A 25,545-nucleotide genomic window follows, 5' to 3' on the forward strand; every position below is an offset into this window, starting at 1 on the left:
TTACCCCAGCTTTTGAAGGCTGACGTGTTTTAAAGCAGGCATGGTAATGCTTCACTACTGCAGACTGAAGGGATTACTGATTATAGCCAGTAAACCTGTCACACCTGACACTGTTTCATGAACCTGCCACTGTAGAGCAATATGGGTCTTCTGTCAGAGGCATAGATGTCCTCTGCCAGCAGAGCTTCTCTGGCTTGGCATGGCTTACATCTGTATACACCATTCCCAGTCACAGAATCATAGAATCATAGAATCATAGAATCACGTGGGTTGGAAAAGACCTCCGAGATCATCAAGTCCAACCCTTGATCCAACACTGCCATGATTACTAGACCATGGCACTAAGTGCCATATCCAAATCAGGGTGATCTTTTCTCTCCTGCCTACCAGAAACAGTCTACCTGGCATCACTTCCCCAAACCTGCCCGGACTTTGTGAGGTGCTAGCAACAATCAAGCAAAACAGTGCTAGGGAGGGTGGCAAAATTTAAGAAGTGTGGATATGGGACAATGCTTGATCCCATACATAGTCCAGTTTAGTTTTTCAGTACAGATGTCATCCTGGCAAGCTCTCATGCTGCCTCCATTCACATACACTCAGATACACCAGCAGAACTGCCTGCATGCTTACTCCCTGCTTTGTCCCCAGTGAAGTGGAAAAAACCACACTTAAAGACATCATATGGATGCACTCATCCAAGTGACAAGAGTCACATGCCCTTACATTGGTGAGATGGACCGCTCAATTTCCCTAAGACTGGTAACACCATAACACAGGAGACAGTCTTATCAGGATATTCAAGGCCAACTTGGGTGACAATAACAAAAAACCTTTAGACATCATCTTCAGTATGTGAAGATAGTCGAGGTCACTTCCACTGTAGGACAGTACTTTGCTTCCTGGAGATTAAAGAAAATGCTCAAGTGATAGTGGAGGTTTTCCAAAAGAAATAACATTAATCTGCTGCAAAATCAGACATACAACCTTCTGCCATGCAAACACCATACTTGCAGAATTCTCTCTTCTGACTTTCCCCAGCATGAAACTACAGTAGACAAAATCAGGAAAGGGAGTAAAGCAGATTTTCAGATTTTATGCACTTCTTCTTGCGTTTAATTCAGTTTTGGCTAACACAGGCTTTAGCTGATAACCACAGCATCACATATGTGCACTGCTGAGTAATCTGTGTGCAGGTGGGTGCAAGGTTTAAAAGCTGCCACCGCAGAGCGCTCTTTAACAGGAGAAGTAGTCTGTTCTCTGCTTCTGATGTAAATCAGACCTGAACAGAGATAGGTAAACTGTTCAGTTGTACACGGTCAAAGATCTGGTCTTCTCTTAGCTGCAAAAGATGTTTATTGCAAAGTAGCAGTCCCGTTTGTGATTCATGACATTTCCTAGGTATGCTGGTCAACAGCACTTGTTATTAATAGCCCTTTAAAATATCACATTACTTATCACCTCTGTTTTCCTCATCATTTAGTTTTGTACTTCATAAAACTCAGAGAGGTCACTGAGTGCTCCTCGGAAAAATTAACTCAGGGACAGCAGCCTACTCAGAGGTTCCCTTCAGAAGCACTAACCGAGACACAAAGTTGTTAGTCTGTCTTAGAAAGATTTGCAGATGGCAGAAAGATGTCAGAAAATTTGCAGGCATAATTCTTTGCCCATCGATGTTTTTTGTTTAAATCCACACTTTTGTTGTTCACCTGCACTGAACCTCTTGTAGTCCTCCATCATTGCAGGGAATGGGGAACAACATGAATGGACCTTATGCAACCACAGCTATAGGAACATGAATCATACCCCTCAATAAAGGAGGCTGAGGATGTCTCCATTGCTTAACGACACATTTACATATTAGCATTGTCTAATAAATTCACGTTAAATAGCTGTAAAATGTTCGTGAGACAGGGCTGTAGCTTGCAGCAGCCTCAGCCCTCTGTCCCCCAGGGTGCAGAGCAGGAGGCAGAGGGCAGGATGGGCATACAAAGGCTGGTCACAGGTCTCAGGGCCACTCTAGGCTCCCTGAGTGAGGGACAGCTGCCTGTGAAGCCCTGTAAGTTCGATTTGGTCACCTCTGACTTAGAAGTCCCAACTCGTACTGCAGTGGCTGGTCTGCTTCCTATTTGAGGCACAACACTGTTCTTTAGCCATTAAGTGCCTAAAAGAAATCTGCCCTGTTATGTTTTTTCTGTGTTGTCTTCTTCTATGTCCACAAAGCAGCATGCAAGCAGTGATCTATGTCCACCGTAATTTTGAGGATGAGGTTTTTCAGTTGTACATATTTACATATATGAGGAAGAGAACCATATTGTTTTTATAATATTTACGGCCTCTGAAAATACTGGACAGCGGTATTACCACCTACCCTTTACTGTGCACTGATGAACTCTCAGTGACAGAGATGGCCATAATTTAAGATATCAGATCTTTTATTTCAAGTATGTCAGATATAAAACAAATTAACAACAGAGGCAAAAGAAAAGAGCCGGAATGTGTTTAGAAATGGCATTTGAGAAACAAAGGCTGCAATGCATGGTTTGACAATTGACAAAGTTAATTATTAGTTTGTTTGTGAGTTTTGGGCAAACACTTCATTTGTTATTTAAACATGCAGTGAAGGCCAAAGCCCTGGAAAGCAACAGAGGTAGATATTTTAATGAGTCGTTACATACAAAGATGCCAACCCTGAATTACTTTTTAGAGCAGGTAGGAGAATTTGACTTCTTCCAGAAAAAAACCCTCTTTGTTTTATGCCTACTTTCTGCTACCTTTTTTCTTATTTACGTGGGGATTTTTTTCCTGGGTTTCATCCCTGAGCACCATCGCCACAGCCCCAGGGTGGCTGAGCTGAGCCAGCGGTGTGGCTGGAGTCTGGAGAAGCAGCTGAATCACACAGTCCCCAAGTGGGATGGCCATGGGTCCAGTTACAACAGCCACTGCAGGAGGTACAAGGTGGACTGGAATGCAACAGGCATCAGCTGCACCGAACCCCCCAGCAGTCTTGTGAGCAATGTGAGCACTGTTCTCCTTGGTCTCTGCTGGGATGGCTGGGTTTACAACTTCCCAGGGAGCTCTCTTGTGACCAAGGTAAGACATAGCTTGTTCTGAAAATTCACTCTTGTCTGCACAGCTTAAAGCTAGAAGAGGCTGGATTAGTAAAGTTTGCTTTTGGTGTACAGTCTGAGTCTTACTGCTAATAAGTAGTGAATACCAGAACTTGGTAGGCACTTGGAGCAAAGATTTATATACAGAAATAATGGGAAATTATTGCTTTTTTGGGGAGCATAATACTGCCATCTTCTCATCAATTAAGCCTTTCATCAATGGCTATTCTCATAATTCATTATTTCCATCAGCAAACTGAGGGTAGCACCCCATAGCCTAAACTGCACATTTGTGTGATAATCCAAACAGATACTCACTTAAAATGAATAAGAAGCAGAGAATGCTTTAGCAACAGCAGGGTTCTTTTCTCTCAACTTGCAGTATCTAAACCAGATAACCTAAAATATGAAAAACTGTGCAAACCAATACCAACAGTCTAAAAGCCATGTAGAGACCTGAAGCATAGGAAGGACCTCAAAACAGATCTCTCCTAGTTCTCTACCAGTCCCAAATCTGTATTAGCTATATCTGAACCATGCCTAACAGATGTTTCTGTAACTTGTTCTTTAAAAAGTGCAATGTTGAATACTTCACAGCTTCTTTGGGCAGGGTATTCATATTTCCTTGCTTCACTATCGTCATTGTTACAAAGCAAGTCCACCTCATTTTCCCTTGGGACAGATGGGCTGAGGCAGAAAAAAGCACTCCAGCTGTTCTCCACACCAGGGAAACAGAGCTGAGCTGTTTGGTATGGCCCCTGCAAACTTGTCTGTGTTAGAAAACGACATACATGCTTCTTTCTGGGCTGAAGTCTAACCACACTCGGGTGAATATTTCCAGCTGTAGAGAAGCTATTACCAGTTTGTCCTCCTCCCTTCACTTGGTGCACAGCGGTAACCTCTTAATTGTAAACGAAAAGCAGGTTCCCAAGTGTTCATTTACTGCAGAGAAAAGTCAGCCAAAATCTACTTTTGACAGTGCTAATGAGATGTGAGACAGGCATCTCATGGCTCCACCCCAGCAGATCTCATAGTAGCACCTCCGTTTCTCGCAAGCACTGCTTTTATGCAGCAAGGTTATGCATGGTTTGAGACAGACCTTGGCATCTGAGAAGGAAATAATGCTACAAGTGTCCTCCAAATTTCAAGCAGATGGGTGGGGATGAGAAGAGAAGATTTTTCTGAACTTATTTATTTGTTTGTTGGAAGTTTCTCTCCCTTTCTTGCTCTCCTTATGTGTCATTATGCAATCATTTTTCAGGGTGTAACCTTTTTCACAAGGTTTGAGAAAATCTGGACAAGATCTATTGCAGATGTCAGTTTAAGAGGTTAGATTTCTTTTCTGGAGTCTGTTTACTCATTGGTGTCATTGGCTTCCTTCCTCCTCAAAGAGCCATGCTTTGTGGGGAATGTTCCTGTGCTTCTAACTGTGGTTGCCCTTGCAGTTTAATCTGGTGTGTGAGGAATCCTGGAAGCTGGACCTCTTCCAGTCATGTGTGAATGCTGTGGTTTTTATTGGCTCCATGAGTGTTGGCTACATAGCAGACAGGTAGGCAGTATGTAGCCAGGTATGAGATTAACTGTTTCCTCTGGCTATCTGCTTTCTGCATGTTGTTGAACAACATTCATGATTTGAAGAGAAAATTAATGCAGTCAAAACCTGATTCAAAAGGTCTACGTGTCACTTACAAAGGGGTGGATGGGAGTTTCTAAGGACCTGCTTTTAAAGTTGTGACTCAGGAATCCATGGAAATGCAATGGTGCTGCTCCATTATATGGCCCTGGGGAATTTGCACATTCACAAGTGAAGGGATTTTATTTTCTCTCACAGCTACAAACTGCAATGCAAGCTCAGAGTCCGAGATGAAATTTTATCTCCTGCACCAAAACTATTTGTTAATCTTTGCGATAAATTTGTTTGACATTAATTTTAACAGTATCCAGATGGTCATAAATCAGTTAATATTACTGTGGAGAACAAGAGATATTTATTTTGGCTGGCATTTATTATCATGCTATTTTTGTTAGTGGGTATTTAGTAATTTAATGGCTTTCATAATTCATACTTTTAACTGAATATATATCTCTACCAGCTAGAAAACAAATGCCTTTCCAGTGTTCCAGTAAGCTTGTTTCTTTTGGAAACTGCCTATTTCTATCAGTGAGTCACAGTGATACAGGGAATGACAAATAACAGGGATGTACAAAACTCTATTCAAGAGCTCAATACGCAGCCAAGGTTGATAAAATATGTAAAGATCACAGTTAGCAAACAAGATCCCCATAAAAAGCTATTACAGCTTTGAAACATGGGCTGAGGAGCCATATCAGAGCATTCTTGAACTCATTAGCTAAATCATTAACCAGACGTAAGCAATGACCTGCAGACAAGACAGGTGAGTCCTGTGAGCTTCCACTGAGATGGAAAATGTCGCAAAAGGAAGAGCAGATATGGAGTCCTACTCAAAATGAACAGAGAAAAGGGGGACAGGGACCCTCTCTAGCCTCTTCAAACCCTATCCTACCAGGGCTGAGCCTTGTTCTTCTCTTCTTTCCCTCTGCAGGTTTGGCTGCAAACTCTGCCTTCTGGTCACAGTCCTCATCAACGTGGTTTTGGGAGTTCTGATGGCCTTTGCACCAAGCTACACCTGGACAGTGATCTTATGCCTGATACAGGGACTGGTCAGCAAGGGGGGCTGACTGACAGGCTACATCCTCAGTTACAGCAGTTTGCAATTACACCTTCTGGGCAGGAACCCTCTCTTTAGCAGCAGGGCTGACCCCTGCTGGTGCCATCTGATTTTCAAAGCACTGTATATTACAAGAGCAGACAGTGACACTGTGCTATTCATTGCCAAACAGCACCTCTCTGCTTAAATGCAGGTGCTTATGACCCAAGCTTGCACCAGCTCATAGACATAAATTGAATAATTAAGAGGCAGCTCTGAAAACTAGGGAATGTTCGTAGCTGGAGAGCACACGTCAAAATGAAGGGCAAGGTCTAGAGCCAAGAACAACTTGAAAATACTGTGAAGATGTATGGCACCTTCCTGGGAAAGGCAGCCAGTGGTGCTGTGAAAGGTAACACTTGTGTTTTACAGCCTTGGTGCCAGAAGGATTTTTGCTGCCCTGCATCACATGCTTGGTGGGTAGAGAGGCTCCCTAGCTGTGTGGGAGGAGGGAGATGGAGGCAAGAGAGTGACATCTGTCTGTTTTATTTTGCCATTTGATTCTTAGATTGAAGAAGTGCATAGAGGAAAAACAACCTTTACCCTGTGTTGCTGGGTGAGGGCCTGACACTCTGGAAGGCAGGGGTGAAGTCCCCAGCTGACTGGTGGAGGAGTAAGAGTCGGGATTTGCCCTGTGACTTACACCAGGGACCAAGACCAGCTCTGCTTTCCCATCCAAACCCAGGCCAGTGTGCCATGACACAAGGGCACAGCTGAGCACAGGGGCTACACGGGGTCTCAGTTGGCAAGAGTTATGTTCCCTTGGCTCTCCAAACCAATCTATTTCTGCTCATATGACTTGTCTTTGCAGTTGCAGAACTTGTTGGCTCAGACTACCGCAGGGCAGTGGGCATCACTTACCAGCTTGCCTTCAGCCTGGGACTCCTCATCTTCACGCCCTGGCTTATGCACTTCCACATTGGAGGTGGCTCCAGCTTGCGGTCACGCTGCCCAATTTTTTTTTCCTTCCCTACTATTGGTAAGTGCCTGGTCTTGCAGCTGCCAGCAATGCCACACCATTCCAATAAAACCAGGGGACTGTAGCTGAGAGCTGATGTTTCTCCGTAGGGATTGGCTATAGCTCTACATGTAGGATTTCCAAGATGATATTGAATGAGATCTGGTGTTTTTCCTCTGCCCAAAGGTTTACGCTGAATCACCTAAGAGGAAGGGACTACCTTCAACACGTTGTAATGTTTCTGTGTTTGGGGTCCTTGATACACATCAAAAAGTAATAATGATTTCTTGAATAGTACTTGAGCTACTGTCAGAAGGGAGTTTTTTTAATAATTGATTATAATTATTTTTAATGCAATTAACACAGCATTTATACCTACTAATGAGAGGCTTGAGAAATGGGGCAACTAAATTTCCAAAATAGCATCAAATCAGATTGTAAGTCTGCAGGTACTAGGTCAAAGAGCATGCCTCATTAAGTCCACAATTTTTATCTGGCCAAAAGTTTGGATTTGAATGAACAAATCAGGGGTTTCATCCAAAAATCCACGTGCTTTCTGTTTCTAAAAAGGAAAAATGTATAGGCACATGCACACACTTAAATACCATCTGTATGCAGTAAGTCCTTTCTGCCATCAACAGTGCTGCTGCCATGAATGTATGATGTCAAACAACCATGGTGGCAGACATTTGTCTTTGGTTCAGTTAAGCGTTCACTCCAAGACCATAGTCTCAAAGCAATCTGACACTCAAGGGTCACTGAATGAAAAGTCTTTCCTTTTGTTTTATGGAATATAAGTAGACTAAAACTACAGACATAACAGTGCCATGCAACTATGAGTTCGCAGAGGGTACAAGAACAAACACACAAAATGTTACATAAAAACCTTGTATGTAAAACCCCAAAGTGTTTCTTGAAACTTTTGGTAAGAACACTGAAACTTTAAGGTTTTGTTTCTAAGTTTCATTAGTTCTCCAGTAACTCTGCTTAAATTGTTAAGCTTGTTAAGGTAGTGAAAGTTGTTAAGCTCTAAAATGCACCTCAATAGAAGCAGCTATTGAGACAATTCAGTTCAAATAACGTATTTAAAAGGTTCTTAAGCATCTCCATGCCTTGTTAATTAATGTATTCACATTATTGCCACAGAAGGTGAATTTTCTTTGTTTTTTGCCCCTGTCTCGAGGAGAGGGAGAAGGAAAATCTTCTTTGTTGTCTAAAACCTTTAAAATTGCCTTTTGAGTTTGTCTCCACAAAACCAAAACACTAGACACCTGCTAGAGCACACAAGACAAACTGCTTTCAGTGAGAATGAAGAAAACTTTTCTGATTCCTGTGATATCTACGAATGATGGGAACCACTGAATGCTTGCCTTTGTGTTTGCAAGTGGCAACGTGATAAAGGGTTTGATTTTGTTATTAAGATAATGTTCAAAATGTTTATAGATTGTTTTCGAATTGTTTCAGCAAGTGAAAGGATTCCCTGATAATTTATATAAAGACTTATATAGGATTTCATGTGAAGATTGAGAATGATAAACAATTATTTGATTCCTTCTGCCCTTACAGCATTAAAACATGCAACACATGGAGTTACACACAGCCTTCAACCTTGAGGTAAAAGGATGATAAAAGCATAAAATGACTTTTTGCTTTTGCTTCAAGCTTCAGCTAAAAAATCACCTCAACCTTCAACTCTGAACTAAAGGACAGTTAAAAGCATAAAATGACTTATATTGCTTTACTTCAAAACTGACCATTCTTGAACAAAAAGCTACAGAGAAACTGCATATTTACCTAACCTCTACATCTGTTTCTTCCACGCTAGCCACCTGTTTAAATTGTTATTAACATGTTTGTTAAGTTTGTTATTAAAAGCAAAAAGCGGCTAACAGAAATAGATGGACAAAAGCTGAAAATTAACTACATTCTAGAAATCACAGACAACTTAAACTGGTTACTTGACTTGCAAAGGATGCTAAGTTTCGAGCTATGTTAACATATTATAATAACAATTTGTTTTATATACTGTGTTATTGTGATGATAACTTAGTCTAATTCTTTACAGGAGTTGCTGAGTTTTAAGTTAACATATTGTGATGATAACTTGTGTGTATATCTTTGAGTTTATTAACTATTGGTTTTCTATAACAAAAAAAAAGGGGGGGAAGACAGCAGGTAAGACGTGATACAGGTTTGTTAAGCCTTATACTCTTCATATTAATTCATTTTCAAATTTTCAAAACAGGTACAGTTGCCAGATATGACTACCAGAAGTGACAGATTGAAAAACATGCAACCAATAACCACTTATAAATCTGTGTAGTTAAAAATTAGGAACATAATAAAAATTCTAAGTATGAATGGGTGAGTATGAATGAAGTGGCCACTTCTGTATGAATGAGAGAAGCTGTGTGAACATGTACGTGTGTGAATGGAGATGCTTCATGTGCCATGAACAAATTACACTTACATCACAACACTGGTTCTCTAAAGGCCCTTTTCCAGAAATGGAGTTGAATTTGTCCTGGTTACCAATTACATGCAGGCCCTTGGAGAAGTGAGAGTCGATGTTTTACCCGGTTGTGCAAAAACCCTCAGGTTAATAAAGTTGTTGTTTATCCCAAATACACACAAACCCTTAAGAAATGAAAGTACAAATTTATGTCAAGCAAGTCTCAAAGATTACAGGTAAAGGTTCAAATAAGTAAGTTTGTTGAAAGACCAAGGTGATGGAGTGGTAATTGTTAAAGAAGGTTTACAAAGTTTAAAATGCGCTGTTGTTGCACTGTTTCCGTGACTCATCTTAAATATTTAGAGTGGGGGAGATGTAAGAGTTGGGTTTCAGGAAAGGTGCCGAACAACACCCTGGGAAATGTAGTTACTAAGTACTCCCACGCACATGGGCAGTGAGATGCTCTTGGTGGTTGATCAAGAGTCACGTGTCACTTTGAACTGATGATAAAAGGTGTTGTTTGAATTGAATAAATGGATTTGGCTGTGCACCCCCCAAGAAGCTAGTCGGGTCCGTGTAAGTTATTTATGTATTATAGTAATACGCCACAGAGACGCACCTCAGAAATATCAGCAATTAAACTGAAAAATAAGAATCATGTAGATGAAAAGTGTTATTACCACTTCGAGGAGTCCTTATTCTATCATTAGGGCACACATGTCGTAATGAGAATTAATTAGTGACTTGGACTTAAACATGGGCATGACCATTGCATTGCCTTTGTGATCCTTGTTCTGTGCTTGCAGCTGTGATTGTTCTAATAGACAATGGCTTAGTTTTGCTTCTACCTGAAATGAAGGGAAAGGCTCTGCCTGAAACTATTGAAGATGCTGAAAATCTGCACAGGTATGGCATTAAGTAACTTCAGGGCAGAGAAACTCTCTTTACATCTGCAAAATCTGCTAAAAAAGCCCCATTTTTTATACATCTCTGGGGATCTAAGGGGTTTTGTTGCACACAGTGGACGGTTGGTGTGTGACCCATTCCTTGATAGTAATATCAGGCTCTGGGCTCTCTTGTATGATCTGACCGCAATCCGCAAAGACCTTACACGTGAGCCAGACATTAAGAGAAGGCATGGAAGGTGGTTTCATGGGCCATCTGAAAAGCACTGATTAGTGTGAGGACTGCTGATGCCCCCAGAGATGCTCCCACTTGACAGGGACAAAGCCTGGCTGAGATGTGGTTTTAAATTTGTGGAGCAATGCAGGTGAATGTCCTGTGATTTCAGTGCTTTTGACTTCTGGCACAACTTGCACCTCCTGGAGTACCTCCCAGGGTGAGGGTAAAGCTCCACAGATACTGAAAGAGTCACTTGAATTTACCGAAGCTCATGTGAAGCCAAAAGATACTTGTCCTGGTAGAAACTTGGGTGTGGAAAAAAAAGGACCTAGCCGGGCCAAAAAGAGATGGCAACATAGCACAGGGTAGAACAGGGAGAGTTTGCCTTTAGGAAACATTAGGAAAATCATACATGCAACCACACACACAGATGTGACTTTAGAAACTACCTACAATAGGAGATTTTACAGTAGGAAATGCCAGAGTCAAACTTACTAAAGGTACCATTGTGATATGATTTCCAGACAGCAGCACTGCTGCAGCAAGGCCACAGAAAGTCTCCAATTTACTCCTTATTCTGCTGCTCTTCAAAATAATCTAACCTCATTTGAACAATTGCCAGTAATATCAGTTAAACCTAGTTTTCAATGAATGTAAGCATACAGATTATTCGATGGATCACACTGTTAGACACCAGGTGCATTACCTGCCTTTTCCCCTTTCATTCCACAGGCAAGAGAGAAGTAAAGAAAAAATTATTTATCTCCACACTCTGACTTCCAAAGTTGCCCCCAAGTAATGGCCCATTTTACCCTGGTTCTGCCTCTGTTGGGGCAGGGAGGCAGAAGGGGGCCAGGAGAGCAGCCACAACAAGCCCAGCCCTCAGCCCCACATGCAGGGGATGAGCCGTCCTACTCTGGTATCTTGGGGCTGTTGCACTCCCCCAGCTGCCAACACTCTGAGGCTTGGGGACTTCCCAAGCCAGACATTGTCTGCTCACATTTCTGCTTCACTCCCTCACAGACTGTCCTGTATATTTTTCTATTTGCCTTCCGAACACATTAACGCTTCTTGTGTTCCAGGGCATCTGGCAGCAGCAACTCATATGTCGTGAGTGGGAAATTCATGAGGGAACACTTTCTTCTACTTCTTATAAAACTAAAAATCCCTTTGGGCTGCTCACTCATAGCTCATTTCTATAGTAAGCAGGAATTAAGTCACGAGCCCAAATCACCTGTTCCAAGCTCCACCTGATTCTGCATGAAAGTAAGCACGTAGGCAGTAGCTGATTTACTGTCATAATTTCCTCTATATTCCTAAAAATCCTGGTGCCGTCAGTTGCTCTGTGGCTCCTGATGCCCAGCAGATCAGCTTTGTGAGACAGCTCCTGCTATCCAGCAGCAATCACTGCCCACTTCAGGAGCCCAGAGAATATAGAAGCCCCTTTTCCCTCCTAGGTTGCTCCTCTTCTTCCGGAGAAATAAGTACAAAAATAAAGACTTTTTAAGCCCAGGCTAGCTTTTAAGATTTGGCATTCCAGAATTTGACTGGATATTAGGCAAGCTGGAAAATGAAAAGGAAGGCGATGAGGAGCTGGAGGCAGTAAAGCCTCAGGACGTGGGGGGGCTGCAAACAACTACATCATCGTTAGGGATCAGTGATGGGGTAGGCAGAGGAAGCCCCATCATGGACACCCTGGGGAGCAGCATGAACAATAACAGGACACTGTGCCTTGCATACTAAAGCATATTGATGTTTTCTTAATGCCCTGAGTTTGGTTATTTGCATGGCCAAACTCCCAAACAGCTGTAAGGAATAAGGACCGAAGCAGGGGGGAAAGATGAGCCAAAAAAAAGGGATATGACTTTTAAAGTAGATCTCCCTCAATAACATGCTGGAAAATCAGTTCTGTAGTTTTTTTGAAGGTTGAAGGGTCCTCTCCACAGCCCTTAGGAAGCACTTAACATGCGATTCACATCATATTCATCAACTTGTATATATTCTTGGGATTTGAGTTTGCATCCTGATCAGTTCTAGTTGTGAGAAAAGGCCCAATTCCTTAATATTTTAGAACACTAATAGGATGACACAGTGCCATAGAGTAGGGATGGGATTGGAGCACTGAAGTGTCCAAATAACAGCTATACTTGCATGTTGGCATGTGGATTTAGGTGCTGACAGCGACAGCAAAGGACAAGAACAGTGCTTAGAAAGGGCTGCCCCTGGCCACAAGATCATCTGCCCATCAGATGATGCCACAAAGAATGCCAGAAACTCTAAAACAGCAGTTCTTTCCAAAACCCAGTAAGGGTTCGAGGGTACTCTGAAACATGGAGATTTTATGTTCTCTTTAGGCACAGCTCTTGTAAAGTCCAGGTTTAAGTACTTAAGTGAGGGACAGGGTCTTTTTAAAGGGCCAGTCCCACTTTCATTAACCTGGACACTGCCCTGTTTGCATGCTCCTTGGGTTGCCAGAGTCAGATGGTGGTAGGCCCTTCCTTGGGAAATGCTCCTTACCAAGCTCCAGAGACAGCCCTGCCAGTGAGCTGGTTATGCTCCAGCAGCCCCAGGAACAGACAAACTTCAGCTGCAATTAAGAGGAAGGGAAGCTGGCAAACTGTTTTATCTGAGGCAGGAAGTGAGCTTGTCTCATGCCCTGGAAAAGATCAACTCCTACCACCCACTCAGAACACAAAGCCACTCCACATTTTGAGAGCAACCATATGCAGCTGGACCTGATTTTACATATCTCTTAGACTTCAAGTCCAGGAAGCAATCCATAAATAGACAAAGGTCACCAGTAAGGAAATGAATGAAGCACATTTGCTCTTGTGCTCATTAAGGTGCCACCAAGAAGCAAATGCCATTATCACTTGTAGGTGACTGCAAAGTAAAGGCACACAACAGCCACAGTTGTAGCTCCTACTGTGGCAGTAGTGGTGCTCATGGAAATAAAACCCATGCAATGGGGTAAGGGTCTCGAGAGTCAGCTTTTGTAGTTACTCATTTATTCATCTCAGTATTTGCTTTGCTTGACTTGTTACTGCCTCCTCCATTTTCTTTCTGCAGAGTTTTCAACAGGTTTTGCATCAATGAACTCTAAGTCAGCTGTTCTGACAGATTTATTTTATTGCAGAGCAGAGACATCTCTGCAACCACAGCAGGAAACTAGCTCTGTAGGACACAGAATTACATCCCCACTGTCCCTCTTGCCCCTCTCAGAACAAGCTTGTTCCCCTCTGTCCCTGAAGCAAACACTAGTTTTGCAACTGCCTGGGCCAAAGCCATGTCATTCCTGATCGGTCCCTACGCTTCTCAGGGCAACCTTGTCATGGCTCTGCCTCACTGGACAACATGCTTTCCTGCCTCTGAGGCCCTCACAGCAACACTGAACATTAACTGAGGCTCAGGTCAATTGAAAGCAAGGGCAAGGTCACCATACTGCCACACTGGGAGGCAATCCTGGCAGAATTTCACCCTGCCTGCTAGAGTTCAGCATGCTTTGCTCAGATGGGAGCTTTGTCCCTGCAGGTGACTATCTAAGGGTAGAGGTGTCTTGTTCCCTGCTCACAGTATCCTTATTGAAAACCAGTGTTCCCCAGCAGTGACAGGGACCAGCAACACAAACAGCAAAGGGGAATCACAGGACCATTGTGCTTATTTTGCTTTGCAACCACAAGTCTGTTACATTTGCTCACTGGGATGGACTACGAAATTTGTGAAAGCTGCTGGGTGTTTCCTGGCAGACCCAGTGCTGTCCCTGATGTTCCCTGAGACACAGGACCCCTGGTCAGGGTCCTGCAGGTCCCCAGGACTGAGCCCAGCTCACTCCAAAGGAATGCCCCTGTAGGGCACACTTATAAGGCTATTACCTTATGAAATATTATGAGTCTTTCACCTATGCACTCCTTTTCACACTCTGGAGTTGCCCCATGCCCATCTTATCCATCCCTGTAAATAGCCAATTAAATAGGAGAAAATAATTTTTTTTTAAGTCTGTGCAAATCTATTTCAAGTTGTAACATGAGTGAACTAGGTTTGTAGTTACCTTGATTCGCCAACAGACATAAGTCTCTGTTATATTATGCTGCCCCTTTGTAAGAAAAAACAAAGGCAGACTTCATGGAGGGATGGATCCCACCATTCCCAAGTTAAGATCTCTCCCCATGTTGATGTCCACAGAGCTGGTAAAAGATTTCCCAGCTATAAAATATATTTATCTTTGTGTATAGAGAGGGAAGCAACTATGCAGCAATAGGGACAATCCCCTCAGAAAACCCTAAACATTGTAAATAAAGAATATGCAGAGAAATAAAAAAAAAAAATTTAAAAAAAAAATTAAAAAAAATAAAATAAAAGAGGCAGAGGAAAGACTTTTCAGAGAGTATTTATTCCAATTTACCATTCCATGCTACTGCCCTAAAGCATACTACCCAGCAAGAGTTGCACCTTCTTCAGTCATGTTCTGCTGTTTTGACATGGAGATAGATTTTTTTGGCCTTTGGAGCACTTTGCCTGCAAGAATAACAAGACATGAACATCAACCAGGAATTAAGGTGTTTAGTGAGCACCTAACTTCAAGTTCTTCACCTGCTCTGCCTTGGCCCCAAGAAAATTATCTGTTCTTCTAGGTTTGTTCTGGCTTCTCAGTAGATGCAGGTGCTTCACACACCACATGTGAAGCTGCTATAGAGACTGTCCTTTTTTTATTCTGCTATTAAGGTTTCTTTAAACACAATGTTTATAGTTGCACCACACTTGAGAGACTAGTGCAGTTTTATTCGCAAGACAGTAGAGGCTTGGGCTACTTTTTTTCAGATGCCTAGGTGAACATGTGGTAAAAGGAGTCCAAAGTCTGTCCAGTGAGAGTCTCGAAATTAACTATCAACTTCTTGGAAACAAATAAGGTAGCCAAGTAACCCCTGGGCTTCCCCAAGGGCCTCTGAACAGAGGTTTTGCCCAATTTCAAGTGAAAGCTGGTAAGAGTTCATCTTCATGGCTCACCTGTGAAAGTTTTCAACATCCTCCACAGTCTCAGGCAAAACTCTTCCTTTAGTTTCAGGCAAAAGCAACACCAATCCACCCGCAATCAAACCAAGAACAGCTTCAAATCAAACAAGACACAAAGAGCTTGTAAACATATACCAACTACAGCCTGACAGAAAGGACTTGTCAATGGCATTTTCTTATCTTCTTCATACAAGATATGCACCTCAAGCCTCTATATGCAAAACTGCCATGCCACTTCTAGAGTATGTGGCTGCCATATAGAGACAGCAAAAAGACAAGTTCTCTTTTGAGTTATGCACCAAACTAGGACACTTCAGACTGGACAGACGAACCTTCTGTCTTTAGAGGAAGGATTTATAGTGGAGAGAACCCTTTCCATTGCAGGAGTGTGCCAGAAAACATATTCTATTTCTATGCTATTCACATAAGATTAGAAAATACACACAGAACATATTATCTCCTAAACAATGTGATTAACTTCTCCACTGATAATTTCTTTTACCCAGTTTGTACATATTTGACATATATATTTTAAATCTACTAAGCACCCTGTCTGTTAAAAACTGCATATTTTTATTCAATACATTTTTCCATAAATAATGTGCTGATCTAAAGACTCGGAAAAGTGTTGCAGACCCTGAACTGAGAGTTCAGGTCACTAGTCTGTAAGCACTTATCTTGCATTTATTTACCAGCTTCTTTCCAAATAGCTGGAGAATAGCCAGTTAACAGACTGTAGGAATAGGTGAAGCATAACAGCCATACTTGTATTCTATTGAATAGGCAGTTCTTTAGTTATGTGAAATTCTAGAGTTTGACTCCTGGACTGAGACAATATATCTCACAGAAGTGCAGTAATTCATCAGCTTTGAATCCATCAAATATTAATCTCAATTTTTTTCTCAGCTCTTTGCCACGTGTCGAACCTGTATTCACCTCTGACTTCATTTAAAATGCAAGAAATAATAAGGGCAAAGGAGATATGAATGCATAAACAAGCTCCAGGTTGTCATAAACTGAAAGCTGTGGCTTTACAGACAGCAAGGAGCTTCTGCTGAACTTACAGCAGCTGACTCAGTGGCTTTTCCCTCCTTTTAAACTCGGGTCCCACTGCTGCACCCTGGGAGAGGCCAGCAAGGAGGTAAGGTGGCACTTACTGAAGACAATCAGTGGCAGATCATGCCAGACTTCCACCAGTCTGTAGACAATGAATGGGACGATGACTCCACCAACATCACACAAGGAGGAGCAAACCATCACCCCGAGATTCCTGGTTCAGTAGCAAAGGGATCATGTTAGCATCAGAGTACTTCCGTTGGAAGGGGATGGATCACAACTCTGAGCCTTACGCAGGACAAATCTAAGCACTGTGTGAGATTTCAGATCCCTCACCCACCCCGGTTTTCTCCACTTTTCCCTTTATTTCAGTCATGTGTTTTCCCCTGTCTAAAAGTACATTTGTTCTCTTTATTAAGGTACCTTTTTAAAGCACTTTAATTGTGTTTCATCTATCAACAGTACTTGTGTAGCTCTGACACACTTGAGGATAACTTATCATAAAACACAACATACGCATCACCCTCAACTGTTTCCAGGTCAAATGCCAACTGAGGGGAGGATGAACCTACCTGATGTATGTTGGATACAGTTCAGTGTTTACAAAGCAAACCATTTCAAAAGCCATTGTAATTCCCATTCTCCCGATGCAAGCAGTAATCACTTTTAACCAATGTATATCTGCAGAGGAAATGCATTCAACACATTTAAAAGTATCCCAGTCATTTAGCAGGTGTCAATTAATACAACAGTGTTATTTTGGGGGACCTCTGATCCCATGTCAGTTGGTGTTTTTCAGAGACCTTGTTTCACCTGCATAAGTGAGGGAATGGAAACAGTTAGCACTGCATGAGCACAGGGACCCTCACTAAGCAGCATGGAGGACCTGGATGACAGGGTGGAAATCCCCCACAGGGTTTCATTCAGGTGACTTACCCTCAGGGATCAGGGCTGTGACAAGGCAGGCAGCCCCAGCCACCAGGTTTGACACAGCCCAGGGGTAGCGTCGCCCAACACGGTCAATAGTGACAAGGATGATGAAGGCAGCTGGGAACTCAACAAGTGCAGAATAGAGGAAATCCAGATACATGTTCCCACCAGCTATTCCCATGTGCATGATGAGCCCCTGGTAGAGGACAGAACTTGTGAACCTGGGCAGAGAAGAAAATCCTGGATTTGTTAGTCAGTCAGAGAACAGAGATCAGCGTCCTGAAGAAGTTTTCCAAACCAGAGCTTCAAAAACAGCTCTCCCACATTATATTCTTACCAGTTGTACATCAAAATGAGTGTGTTTTTTCTCATCTGTGGTGTCCTGACAAGGTCAATTAGTGAAGGTTTCTGCTTTCCACAGTCTTCCTCCTCAAATTTAATATCCTATGGAAGAGCCAGTACATAGGACGTTAGGTTTCTGCTGGGAGGAACTGATGGAAGGTGATGCTTATTTACATGCACAAGCAAACCCTGAGCTCACCTCAAAATGGGAAGGCATCTTTTTCTGATTTTTTTTAGCCATATTACTGACAATTTTCATAGCTTTGTCATTTTTTCCTTGAGATATCAGCCACCTGGGAGACTCTGGGAGGCACCTACAACACAAGTGAATGACATACACCAAAACATAAAGCCCATATAGTGCTTCCATGTATGGAGACTTTGGAGAGAGTGCTTTGATTGAAGAGAGGCAGATGGCTTTTCTGTTTATGTGGGTGGGTTTTGTTTGTTACTTCCCACTTCCCCAGTCAGGAAAAGTAATATATCTCACAGCTGAGATTAGAAGAGGAGCAGTTGAGGTAGCGGCTTTAATCAAAGAAGAGTTTATTAAGGATAAATCAGGGAAGGGCTTTGAGTGAGAGTAGTGCTATCATCTTAGCCATCCCATTCACCACAAACGGCTCCTCTTAGGGAGCCATTTTTCAGTTCTGGCATTACAGGTTAAGAAGTAGCAAACAAGCTAGAACTGGCTTACCAATTCAAAAATATGGAAGAAGGTAAAATTTTTTTTTCTACTATTCCTAACCTCTAGACACATCCAGACAATTTCTAAAATCTAAAGCACTCAAATCAAAAAAATCAATTAAAAAGCGAGGGGAGAAATAAAAATTAAGGTGAGCCCACGTGCTTTTTTTTTTTTGTTGGACCACAAAAAGACTGCAAATTTTTTTCCTTAAAATAATATGTTAACAACACGTTACAGTTATGTTAGCATCAGATAATATCTCAACCATATTTTCAGTGTAGAGTCCACTAAATTATGCCAAGGCACTTTTTTCCCTTTATTAAATGCTTAAAGAAAATAATAAATTTTATTAATTCACTTTTCCCCTAGTATTTTTCAAATTGATCTGTCTTTTAAACACAGGTCAGGTGAGGTGCACAGTCTAAGATTCAATAAGATCTCAGTTGCTGAGGGGTCCTATATTTCCCTCTCCTTTTTGCTGTGAACCTCTTCTTTGCACCAAGAGGTGTGCACAACCAAAAAGGAATACCAACTGTCTTTCAGTATCAAGCCTCAGGAAGCATGAGAAGCTGTTTTTTTGGGTCGTGGGCAGAGGTAGAACACAAGCCCATTTACCAGTAGTAGAGAAGGAAGAAGCAGGACGGCAGGGTGACAGTGAGCTGCAGCCACCGCCAGTGAGGGATGGCATAAGCGATGGCATCAAAGACCAGGAGGCCAACGGAGAAGGCCGTCTGGTAGAGGATGCCCACCGTCCTCCGGTAATCTGGACCGACAACTTCTGTCACTGCAAACACACACAAAGACAGGTGAATGCCACAACCACTCAGAGCAGGAGTAACTTGCTATGTGGGGACACGGGAAGACCAATGCCACATTAACACTTTGAAGAAACCATCTTGGTAATCATGGGCTTCCCAGAATGTCTCTGGACAAAACCCCCTCATGCTTATACAGGAAGGTTTGCTTTTCTGTCACCCAAACTTCAGTAGAGAAGAAGACACTGCTCCTGGTCTTATACTGGCATAAGACATTCAGTACTGTCCTCTGTCATGGAGATCTTTGAGTAAATCAAGCATTCATCAAAGTGCACAGATGGATTTCATTGTAAAATCTCATGCCAACATACATAATGTCTCCAACCCAATAACAAAGCAGAATATTTTGTTTCCAAAGGGCCATCTTTCAGCCTGCATCTCACTCCAAGCATGCAAGAAAAGCCTGTATCACAGGATGGCACAGAGCTCCTTGGTCAGGATGGCATCACAATTCATCTGCACTTTGCAACTCCACATCACAACATAAACCCAAAGGTTAAGTCTTGTTGATATACAGAGTTAAAAGTAACTATTCCAGCAGGCAGGCACAAGTGCACTCAATATTTTGTGTGCAGTTGTATGATTTCAAGAAAGCAAACTGATCAGGAAAATAACAGCAGTTATTTAGCAGCTAAAGGAAGCGCTGGGTTTTGGAATTACAGAGTAGCTAATACTGCTTGGCCAAATAATGCACAAAGATATCTCCTCAGGCTCAGTAGGACTGAGCCAAAGGCAGCTGAAGTGTAGACAAGTGAGAGCAGGAGAGCAGGATAACAAGGTTGTTCTGTCCTTGTACCGTTCCCTGGGCATTCAGTATCGGCTACCCTTAGGGAAAGGATACAAGTCTAAGGGGGCTTTGGGGCTGATTCTGGGTGATATCTTTTTTATGGGAGAGTTTCAAGAGAATCCAGAATCAACAAGATATAACTAGGGAAAATGTCAGGATAGGGTAAGTCATTGTCCTGAAAGGGACTTTGTGCTCTGAAATGGCATAAAGTTCCCCAGAAGAGATGATAAGGATTTCACTTGTGCCAAGAAAAGATTGAAGAGCATCTAGATTTAAGCAAGCATCTAGAAATGCACTGGAAGGAGCAATCACGTCTTAGCAGAAGATAGTCTGCACTGTGAGATAGGTGCTTTAATTTTATTTATATCAGACACTATATAACTACACAAGTAAGATGTCCCCACTAAAAGACTTAATGGAGGCTTAGGGCATTGACATTTAAGTTTCTACCACTATCACAGTGAACTGCATCACTCAGAGCTATTTGGTAGAGCCACCTGATGTCCTAGCCCAGATAAGGCTCTATTAGTCGGCATTGAAAATATTTAATCTGCTGCTTGAGTGATTGCCTGGTGTTGGCTATTTTATAGAAGAGATTGAACTCCATTCCAGAGAAATTAGAGAAGTCACATGGAGCTCTCTACCCTGCACCAGAAAATGGTCCTGAGATGGCCCCAAATCCAACCTGGCCACACAGTGGTGCTTCACCACCAGACACAATTGGTGCAGGGCACTGGGAGAGGCATCCACAGAGGTTGGCACCTCTCATGGTTTAGCCTCCATTCAGACAAGTGGATACACAGATACACAAACACTTTGTCTTTCTCAGCAAGTACAAGCTGTTCTTCAGTTATTTTTAGGCTGCAAAGCCTCTGTTTGGCCTTTAATGCTCGTTGTGCCATAAAAATGCCTTAAATTTTTCCCACCCTCTTCCCGTCTCCTCTGTCATCATCCTGTGTGGAGCAGATGCAGTCTGCCTGGGGCCATCACCTTCCCCAGCCAGAGCGTGATGGGAGGAAGAGGAGCCCAGGTGCCCAGATCTGCAAAGGTGAGCTGTGCCACAGCGGAGGAAAAGCCTATTTCAAGGTAACAGCCCTCATATACCACCAGTTGACTGAGCTTTGAAAGCTACAATTGTTTCTCTCTAATGACAGTGCTTGAAAATATCCTGAGAAGTCAAAGAGGGAGAAAACTCCTTGAGATAAAACACCATGGGAGGAATTTTTTAAATGGTTTTTGTTCAGGTATTTTGGATTGAGCTTTCTCCTTTATCTTCTGCAGATAGTCTTATGCCTGGGAGAAGATCCTGAACTCACCCAGGATGTAGCCTGCAGTCCAGCAGCCCTTGCTGACCAGCCCTTGCATGAACCGAATGATGACTATCCACAGGTAGGTGGGCACAAAGACCAGAAGGATTCCACAGACAACGTTTGCAAAAATTGTGGTTAAGAGGCAAAATTTACGGCCAAACCTAGATTGGAAAATAATACACATGAAGCAAACCACTAGTAATGAAAGCACAGGCATTTTAAAGTAGTAAGAAGTTTGGGGTGGGGGGGATCCAGTTTTGCTATACAAGGGATAGAGACATGCTTTTATTCTTTGCTCATTACTCACTTATCTACTTTTCTAATCTACAAAAAGTTCCTGTGACAGTTGCTCTGCAATTCCACAAAAACTTTCAGAAAAGAAAGAATAGTCCCATATTTACAAATATTATATTGGGGGTGAAAAATAAGTTGATATTATGACTGATATTACCACATGCACTAGATTTATAAAGGGTTTATATATCACAATCTTAATCTTCAAAACTCTAGTATCTAGGGATCTCCTTGTGAGGGGGCTGTATTTCACAGCTGGAGCAACTGGGAGCCTGCTATTTTAACAGTCCTAGGCAAGAGGGGAACAAGGAGGGAAATGGGCCTTCAGATACTGACAGTTGTTCCTCTTTAACGTCAGGTGCCTGAGCTAGGGAGTTTGACTGCTGGCTCTGAACAGGGAGCTAAAGAGATTTCTGCTTTTTCACAGTGAGTGCTGCTGCACCCATCTGGCAATCTCTGTGCACACAATTTCTAAGTTTCTCAAAAGGAAGCAAGATGTTCCCAAGCTGTAGCCACACAGAGTGTAACAGATCAAGTGGGAACTCCCAAACAGGAATTCCTGGCTTTGGTCAACACCCAGGGTTCTGATGTGGCACAGTAGGAAGTCTGGGGTATACGGTACTGAAATAGTCCTTGCAGGCTTTGCAGGACTCGCTGAGCAGATCTGTGCCAACCACTAAGTATAACCTAAGAAGCAGGGTATTGCTCCTCATACTGTGACTAAACATTCAGGTGGCTGGCCTTATTTTGAGAAGAGCAGAGAGTATATCAGTTGCACAACCTTTATCTAAGTTTGGCTGCTGAATACCAATAAGGGAGGTCAGAGGGTTTTACTGTCAGCCCACACATACCTGTCTGCGATGTAGCCAATGTTTATGGAGCCAATAAAAAATCCAGCATTAACAGAAGACTGAAAGAGGTCCAACTTCCAGGAATCCTCACACACCAGGTCAAACTAAAGGAGCAACCACAGTCAGAGGCAAAAGAGTGAAATGAGGAGCTGGCTCACATCCACAAGTCTCCTTCACTTCATTTAAAGATTTAAACTTGTTTCTGAGTCAATGCCTGTTTTGTCAGTTAAGTTAGTAGGATTTCTGTGTGCCAAGTGTCCAACATTAAAAACTGGAACAAGCCCTTACTGGTATTTCAAATTCACATCTCATCTCTTTGCTGGAAAGAACATAGGCGAGCTACTACCTGTCAAAATTGGCACCCTAACTTGTGTTGGCCTTTGTTGATCAAACCATCATGGATCCGATGATCACACTGGGCTTTTCAAACAGCTTTTTGTATGCATCTGGAAAGCAGGTATTTTGTATCCAGGACCAAGCTTTATACTGCCTGGGTATCCACATATATTTGCCGTCTGGTCTGACTTGTCATTCTTACTTGTAGATATACATAAAACCTACTAAAAAGCTACTAAGTTACTTCAAAACCCTCTCTTAATATGACTGAGGATCCCTTCTCATCCTGCTGGTAACTAGGTTTAATTGAATCTATGCGCCTGAACATAAAACCAGATACTTCTCTTGATGCTCTGTGGGGCTTTCCATGAGAATATTCTTCCATATGCAAATTTTTCCTTTGGTCAAAGTAACAAGTCTTACACTGCACTACCCTTTCCCTTGCTTAGCTGTCAGAGCAATAGGACAACTTAACAGAGCCTGAGAGCTTTCATGGGAACAGTCACAACCAGAAACTCATTGATGAAATGCCCACACAGGCATGTGACATGTCTGGTTATACCGTGAAAGAAGTGGCACATGGGCCTAGCCTTTTACCCGCTTCAGCAGGAAAGGGAAGACTACTGATGTGAGAGCATGAACCTATACAGACTGCAAGCTTTTAGCTTCCAACAATCTCATGAGATGATGGTGGGGTCATACGGACCCCAGCACCTGGTGAAGCCTTTTGCAGCAAGATGTGCCTGCTGAGCTGGTGCTGTGTAGGCAGCCTGGGTCACCCTTCATTTGAGGTGCCTCACTTCCTCACTTTAATATCATACAGCCCATATCTTGCTGAAAGAAATACACTTACAGTACACCACCTTATATCTACTTCCAAACTCTCACAAAACTGTAAATTCTAAAGTTGAAAGAGCACAGAATTTACCTGCTCCTCTGTTTGTGTTAGACATATAAAGGAAAGAATCCTAACCTCGATGATCCCTAAAAATTTGGTGGAACTTTCTATTATGAAATCAAGCTTGTCATCCCAGTTACTGGTTTATTTTTAAAGTTAAAGCACCTAAACTGCTAAAGAACAGCAAGTAGCTTAAGTACCATTTTCAGTTTATTCATACCCCTTCTGAGAACACAAAACAGCCATCAGCTTTTCTGCAGTTTATTCCTGACTTAAGCAGTTTAACTGAGGGAAGCCATTACCTTCCCCCGCCCCTGCCCACCCCTCGACTGCCATTCATTCATATTTGAAACAAACTTTGAAAGACTTTATTCATTAAAAAAAAAAAAAAAAAGGGGGGGGGGGGTGACGTGGGGGGAAGAAATTAAGACCTTTGCATTGTCCAGTTTTGTTTGCAGCACTGCAAGCTGCACTGTTTACACACCTCCACCAATTGGACCTCTCATGTGACAGAAGTTTCATTCAGAACTGGACTTTATCTACCTGGGGATTTATTTGCTGAAATATGCTTTGCTCTCAAGCTGAGCAGCCAAGGCAACACTTCAGAGCAAGGACAGAGACCAGATGACTTGCAAAGCCCCTGGCGCAAGTTCACAGCGAGAGACAATCCTTTCTCCAGGTAAGCAGGCAATATTTTAACACAGCCAAGGCTACACGGACCCCTTCCCACAACCCTCGGCTTGCCTGTAACAGAGGGGACAAGGTAAACGGGGCATATTTGTCTTTACCTCGGTCACGAGGGAGCTCCCTGGGGAGTCGTAGACCCAGCCGTCGAGGCAGGGAGCGAGGGGGACAGTGCTCCCATTGCCCACCAGGCTGCCAAGAGGGTCAGTGCAGCTGACACCCGTTGCGTTCCAGTCCGCCTCGTACCTCCTGCAGCGGCTGTTGTAACTGGACCCACGGCCATCCCACTCAGGAACTGTGTGATTCAGCTGCTCCTCCAGACTCCAGCCACACCGCTGGCTCAGCTCAGCTACCCCAGGACTGTAGCAGCGGTGCTCAGGGATGAACCCAAAGAAGACAACACCCACATACACTGGGGTGAAGGCAGCAGAAAGCAAACATAGGACAAAAAAGGTTTGCTTCTGGAACCTGTCAAATTCTCCAACGTGCTCTAAAATGTCATCTAGGGTTGGCATTTTGGCATCAAAACCACCTCAAAAACCTCAACTATGTCCTCTCTGCAGCACTGATGTATTTAGTTGGCAGCAAAGCTACTTAAGTAACAAACACATTTGACCAAAAGTCAAGACTAACTCCATAAATTATTAAACTACATGTTGCAAGCTTTATTTTTTAGGTTTCATTTGAAATCAGACCTTAATTTACCCAGGCAAAATTTGCATTTAACCCCTAACAGAGCACTTATATGTTCCTTTTCTCCAGAAAAGTCCCTGACAGCCACAACCCTTTAGGTGTTTTTTTTTTGTTTTGTTTTAATTAGGCTAGTCAGCTCCTCAAATAATAGGCATTTTTAAGAAGCAAACAAAGATGGAAAATTCCACCAACATCCAAGCAACATACAAGTTTAGTGCAGAGCGGCTGGGCACCACATGGGAGCAAAGTTTATTAACCAGAATCTGTAAAGAGTAGGTAAGTACATTGTGAAAAACAAGCGTCTATGTGTTGACCCACGTGGCAGTAAATGAACAGCTTTTCTGAGAACTCCAGCATCATGTGTGTCTCATCTTTTACTTTCCACACTCTTCCATTTCCAGAGAATACCTCTCCCTGCCTATACCAGGGAACACAGTTGTCATCTCACCATATTTTTGCAGTGATAAAGAAGAGAAAAAGCATTCA

General features: G+C 42.6%; 1 protein-coding gene and 1 pseudogene across 1 annotated transcript; one reads left to right on the forward strand and one right to left on the reverse strand.

Annotated features, from left to right (window-relative positions):
* Positions 1–2,679: 2,679 nt before the first annotated feature.
* Positions 2,680–11,167, forward strand: LOC103757069 (annotated as a pseudogene).
* Positions 11,168–14,739: 3,572 nt separating this feature from the next.
* LOC103757068 (solute carrier family 22 member 2) lies at positions 14,740–24,968 on the reverse strand. Its single transcript, XM_008923172.3, has 11 exons — positions 24,471–24,968; positions 22,449–22,552; positions 21,310–21,464; positions 19,007–19,175; positions 17,906–18,020; positions 17,702–17,808; positions 17,371–17,585; positions 17,007–17,115; positions 16,536–16,648; positions 15,373–15,472; positions 14,740–14,883 (listed from the first exon to the last, which is right to left on the reverse strand). Exons 1-11 carry the CDS (start codon positions 24,879–24,881, stop codon positions 14,823–14,825), a joined length of 1,659 nt encoding a protein of 552 aa, XP_008921420.1. The 5' UTR covers positions 24,882–24,968; the 3' UTR covers positions 14,740–14,822.
* Between the last annotated feature and the right edge of the window lie 577 nt (positions 24,969–25,545).

Source organism: Manacus vitellinus, unplaced genomic scaffold (assembly GCF_001715985.3).
Source record: "Manacus vitellinus isolate BGI_N305 unplaced genomic scaffold, ASM171598v3 scaffold_4_pilon, whole genome shotgun sequence".
Lineage (NCBI taxonomy): Eukaryota > Metazoa > Chordata > Aves > Passeriformes > Pipridae > Manacus > Manacus vitellinus.

Excerpts from the sequence above, each read along its gene's own strand:
- LOC103757068 (XM_008923172.3), bottom strand. The coding sequence starts at position 24,881 with ATGCCAACCCTAGATGACATTTTAGAGCACGTTGGAGAATTTGACAGG. Across the intron at positions 22,553-24,470 it reads GGAGCTCCCTCGTGACCGAG|TTTGACCTGGTGTGTGAGGA; the intron begins GTAAAGACAAAT and ends TTGCTCCTTTAG. Across the intron at positions 14,884-15,372 it reads GATGTTGAAAACTTTCACAG|GCAAAGTGCTCCAAAGGCCA; the intron begins GTGAGCCATGAA and ends TTATTCTTGCAG.